Raw genomic sequence first — 6208 nt, forward strand, 5'->3', positions numbered from 1 at the left:
GTAGTGAAACCTCATTTTTCCATTTAGAATGGAAATTCTGCTTTGAGGACCTTTCATATATTTAGACAAACTTTTTGATTCAGCTGATTTCTTTGAAACTCTGGCAAATTTCGTGTGGAAGGTGAAAGATAACTTTAATACACAAAAGGTCACTGTCGATGATTGTTAATGATAATAATACCATATGATTCAATTCCCCTAACAGAGCCAACAGAACGTGTAAAAGGGACACGCAAGTCTCTGAATGTCATCATTGTTTTAATAAACAAAGAGCAAAAACCTCCCCACTCTGAACATTTCATAAAACGGCACAGTAGCTTTGTGGTGGTTTTGAAAAGTGCACATGCAGTCTGAGATTGAGGTATTTATGAGAGCCGTTAAAGACAAACTATATAGGTCGCATGAATTGACTTAAAAAGATGATGTTGTATTAAAATTGTGCAGGGAGACGCCAAATCCGAAATTAAATAAATTAGATTTAAGTTAAAGAAATAACGTGTAAAATGCTCGAATAATGAATATTTTATTGTTATTATTATTTTTTAATATTTATTATTATCATTTATGATGTTTGTGTTAAAATAACAATCACGAATTAAAGGTCATAAGAAGCTTCCTGTCGTCATTAGACTGGATAATGAGTGTGAACACTGACAATAATTGTCGGATATGGATATAATTGTACTAAAATATATCTATATGACCGCTAATGCATAGTAGTGTATAATAGAAGTACTACCCTTTTGGCACATGTCAACAAATTGCCTGCGCCTTCAGGCTCACCGTGTAACACTTTTGTCTGAGACGAAAACCTCGATATCGAATTTAGTAAAGGGGTTGGATCCTTGGTGTTATTTTAAGTCGCTCACTCGTAATTGCACTGATATATCTGACACCGACATCAAAGATTTCCCTTAAATAGAAAACAAATGTCGTGGAAATTGTACAAAATCAGTATAAAATTCCCGGTTTTGCCAGTTTGAGCGAATTCTGCATTTATTGCGTTAAAAGAGACAGGGCGGGTTCCTTTAAACCGCCTTTTCATAATGAACACATTTACCAAAGGTAATTAATATATAAACTATCTCGATTTGTCACTTTGATTTGTATTTTAGTTAATTGTGAAAGTAATTACGGAGCAAATTAACAGCTTTCAGGAAAGAAAAGGGTTTTAGGGTCAGTTTCCATTGGGCTCCTTATTAATTTTCTCTCTCCTGGATGTGATGAAAAGGAGCTATAAATCTGCGTGATCGGCGAAGGCCAATACTAAATGGCTCCATATTTCACCGCTGCTTTAATAGAAATATTCATGTGGGCTCCTTAATGAAATTAAACCCGTGGTGAGGGACAAGGCGCAGAATAAGAGTCCGGCTGTTGTAAAAAATCAGACAGAAGGCTGATAAAGTGCGTTTAATCGTTGAGGAATATGCAAAAGAAAACTTGTGTTTCGGCAACTCGCATCTGCTAAATATTCCGAGGTGGAGATGTTAATTAAACCCATGGCAATATCATAATAATTTTAAACCACCCTCTTTAATGCCTGCTCAGATTGAACGAGAGTTGCTGTGGGCATCTGGACCGGATATTTGGATTGATTTTTTTAATGCGCTGTTTTCAGAAACATTTTGGTAAAATATTCACAAGTCAATACATTCGAGACTCTAGTACAACATCTTCACATCGTCAACATCTGCGCATTTTCTCGCAGAAATGCTCGAAGCGCATTTGATCGTCTCCTCTCTGTCATACCTCCTCTCTCCTCCACGTTTCCACGCAGGCCCGCGTCCCACACACCCACATCAATCTCCCCCTTATCATTCTGTAATTGCTCGTGATCATCAAGGTCCACAATTAAATGGCGATCCTTTACTTCAAAACTACCCGGTGACTTGTTGATTTCCCCCGAGCAAATAAACGTCCCCGGAGTGCGGTTAGCTGATGAATTGACAAAAACTAATCAGCTTTATTGGTAGACCAGTTAAGGGCAACGGGGTGTCAATAATTCTCATTTTGACCTCCTCTTCCATTAACTTTAAGTGGCTTATTAGACCCACGTCACCCGGAGCCACGGGCCGATTACATCTCTCTCCTCATCACATTTTAAGGCTTTCAAATGCAAAATTTGTCGATGCCTCCTTGTTGATTTTTTAAAAAACATCAAACCATCCGTATTATTCGTCACAGTTCAGGGATTCTATTTTTTAAGGTTACAATTAATAATAAGTTATAAAAATCAACAACGTAAACGCTACAAGCAGAGACGCATGGACCTAATTAATTCAGATGCATAGCGCCATTGTAACGTGTCGCTGTGCGTCAGTCACCTTCAGGTTTTGGAGCGACAGAAGGAGGGCTTTTACTTAAATTTCCCTGTTGGCCTATGTGGCTCACTTTTGCCTATGCAGTTTTTTCCCCCTGAATTTAATGGGTCACTGTTGTCAAGACAGCCACAAATCACTTCACGTGTAAGGTCTGAAAATTGAGTTGGCGTCATAATCCAACTCGACCTATGCGCTTCGTAATATCCCCCCTTATTATCACGGCTATCGTAAGTATGCTTTGTTTTGTTCTGCTTCGGCTAAACCATGTCCCGTCCTCAAATGAACCATGAAGCATGCAGGCCCAAAGACAGAGCTCACCTCTGGAAACGGAATTGTTCTATTTTTATCTGCTCTTGCAGTAGTAATGCGTGTATTCGCTCAATTCTAAGAAAACAGGGATTTTAATACGTGGTTTCTAATGAAATAATATATTTAAATATAAATATATATTTTCTGTCTTTCAAAGTTAAACCAATACTACCAGCTCACTTCTAATCGAAGAAGGTCCTGTATTTTATAAATAGTCACACTGGAAACATGCCAGCCTAAACCTGCTGCTGAAGAATTGCGCATATAAGCAAAATTAGCATCCAGCTGACCAAAAACAGAAAAATATTTCTGTCTGCATCGTTTTTTCCCTCAGTAATGGCAATATTTTATGGAAACAGTAACTCTGCCAGCGCCGTGCTTACAGCAGGGAGGCTTTGTTGGGTGCGCAGTGACGCTTCGGACAGCCCCCTGCCAGAGGGCTGCACCAATCGCCTCCTTCTGACAGGAATTAAGTGTGACACGGAGTTCCTCTCACACACTCCGGATCCCATCATAACTTTAGAGAGGTGGGGAAACGGCTGTGGCTTCTCCTTCAGTCTGAGCAGCAGTGGCGAGAAGGACGCGCACCGGGTCACCGATGGAGAAATCCAAAAACTTTCGCATTGACGCGCTTTTAGCAGTCGATACACCCAAGGCGCAGACCTCGCCGCTGGCGCTTGTCACTTCCCTGTCTTCCTCCTCCTCCATCCCATCGTCTGGAAGTGTGGCAGCCGCGGAGCTGACCACCAGTGCCGATTCTTTACGCGCCGACACGCCGTCTCCGCCGAGGATTCCCACCTGCGGGTTGATTCCCAAACCGGGTTTCCTCAACAGCCCGCACAGCATGGTTGGATTACATCCGCAGAGCACGGCAGGGATTCCAGCACAGGCTCTCTACGGTCATCCCATGTACACCTACTCGGCTGCTGCGCTTGCAGGCCAACACCCTGCCCTGTCCTACTCCTATCCACACGGCTCTCATCACCACCACACCAGCGATCCCATTAAACTGACAGCCAGCACCTTCCAGCTGGACCACTGGCTCCGGGTCTCCACGGCCGGGATGATGCTCCCCAAAATGTCTGACTTTAATTGTGAGTAGCAGTTTCATGACACAATATTTTGGCAATTTCAAATCCCTCACTTTGAGTAAAACCCCAAAATATTATTCAGCCCTTGGTTGTGGTGTAGTCTGCTTTATATCTTGTTTAACAGAATATCTTGAAGAGTAAAAATAATGCTGGCCTAGATGCCCATAAACTGTGATTTAACTTGGAAAAAAAGTTCGATTTGGGAATTTCTGGTGCACAATTTCTATCAGATATTATCGTCTGAAGGGAACTGTGCGTGACACACTGATGCTTTTTCATAGAGGAACTAAAATGGACAGATAATGGACAGTGGGAAAGTGGCAGAGGAGTGTGAAACCCACAGTCGACATGCTATTTGCTCACCAGATACTGCCTTTTTGTTTCTGCTCGTTTTAACAGATTTGCTCAAAACTGGGTGGCAAATAGCTTGTCTGTGGATGTATTGATGGCGAGACAAGCTTGCTGTTTGAGAGAACAAGGACGCATAATAAATAGCCTATACTGCCGACTCCTCTTTTTCTTTTCAAAGTATCCTCTACAACACAAGCAGTTTTAATGTGATGATTGTGAATATTTGAATATGATGGCTTTCTTTACATAAAATGCATGACAGAAATTGCTGAATGTGTGAAAGCTGACTTCTTCTTTTTTTAAATATATATATTCATGCAGCTCAGGCGCAGTCCAACTTACTTGGAAAGTGCCGAAGACCAAGAACTGCATTCACGAGTCAGCAGCTGCTGGAACTGGAGCATCAGTTCAAATTGAATAAGTACCTGTCAAGACCAAAGCGCTTTGAAGTGGCCACCTCCCTCATGCTGACAGAAACTCAGGTAAAACATGACTGCACGACAGCACACACACACACACACACACACACACACACACACACACACACACACACACATATATATATATATATATATATATATATATATATATATATATATATATATAAACTAGAATTTTGCAGAATGATTGAAAGAGTTTGTGTTTAGTATTTGATATGAAAAAATATTTTCTAGCATGTATATGAATGATAACTTTAAGTTATGATAACTTAATTTTTCAACTGGTGTTTCTAAACTCTCAGAATGGAAATTCGGCTTTAAAAAAATCTTTTAACTTAAATTTTTTTTATATATATATATCGATTAAAGCTGATTTTACTATATTCTACAGATATTTTGAAACACTGCATTACATTTCAGGCGGAAGGATGACTGCAATACCCAAAAGGTCAATGTCAGGCGCACGGGTGACTTTTACGCGCCGATAGCACCTTCATTCCTGTGCTATTTTTAGTATTTTTGGAGAATTTTATGAGTTCATGCATAGGCTAATATTGCACATTGAGTGTGGTAGAAAATTAAAGGATAGGGAGAAGTTGACGATTTGTTGCCCAAGTTTCCTTCACACCAGTTTAAATCGTTTATTCTGCCCTTTTCCAGGTTAAAATCTGGTTCCAGAACAGACGCATGAAGTGGAAGAGAAGCAAGAAGGCAAAAGAGCAGGCCGCCCAGGAGGCCGAGAAGCAGAAAGGTTCCAAGGGCGGCCAAGAGAAATCAGACGGACTCGAACAGTCGGATTATCACAGCAAGACGGACTCAAAAAATGGCAGAATAAGAGATTTCAGGGACAGTGACGACGACGAAGGCGAAAATTTCCTGTACAACTCGTCAGACTGCTCTTCGGACGACGAGAGGAATCACAACAGTGACATAAGTCCGCAGCCTTGAAGCTTGGAGCAAAAGGGCGAAGGCAGCGTTTTCCATTTCTAGTGACTCTGGGGGGGCTTTCGCTGTAAAATGCAGTTAGATGCATGTAATCCAACCTCTAATCACCTACTTGGAATTGTGGAGATTTTTGTTTTTGTTATGAAAATAATAAAATGTAGGTCAAGATTAGACCCTCGTGTCATAAACAAGCAATAAAGCAGAAGATTTGCGGTTTATATCGTGCAGCACCCGGCTATAGGTAAAACTGTGACGTAGCCTATTGCATGGTTATATGCAAACGCTGTAAACTGGCTCAGGATTTTGCAATATCCACCTGCTGTGATGGTTAGTTTATCAGCAATAATCTTTCAATTATATCCTATCCTATATCCCTTACACTTAATAGTGGCTCTTTTATTTTTGTTCTTTGTGATGTTTTACTTCCTCGGTGCCATATCACACTGGAAAAATGTTATGTTTATTTTTCTATCTGTATTTATAAAACGTACATATAATACATCTTACTTATAATACATCTGCATGCTAAATTATTGTTTAGCGTCTTGGCAAACAATGTGAAATAAAGTGTTTTGGGTTTTTTTTCCTATATAAAACTATTTTCTTTCTTGCAAACGCACTCCCTCTGATTTATGATTTTGCTCGCAGTGTGTTTCCGGACAGAGGCTTGTGTTTTCCTCCTTGCTCTGACAGGTCGGGTCATGGGAATTACTGTTAATAGCGCTGTCAGATCTGTGCAAACGTGCAGTGT

The 6208-nt window shown here is 40.5% G+C and overlaps 1 protein-coding gene across 1 annotated transcript; it reads left to right on the forward strand.

Moving 5' to 3' along the window:
• Positions 1 to 3153: 3153 nt before the first annotated feature.
• mnx1 (motor neuron and pancreas homeobox 1) lies at positions 3154 to 6005 on the forward strand. The gene is made up of 3 exons (XM_082545495.1): positions 3154 to 3724; positions 4394 to 4554; positions 5173 to 6005. The coding sequence occupies exons 1-3, from the start codon at positions 3229 to 3231 to the stop codon at positions 5458 to 5460; spliced, it is 945 nt and encodes a 314-aa protein (XP_082401621.1). The 5' UTR covers positions 3154 to 3228; the 3' UTR covers positions 5461 to 6005.
• Positions 6006 to 6208: the final 203 nt, after the last annotated feature.

The sequence above is a fragment of the Aulonocara stuartgranti genome, assembly GCF_965226115.1.
Source record: "Aulonocara stuartgranti genome assembly, chromosome: 9".
Taxonomy (NCBI): Eukaryota; Metazoa; Chordata; class Actinopteri; order Cichliformes; family Cichlidae; genus Aulonocara; species Aulonocara stuartgranti.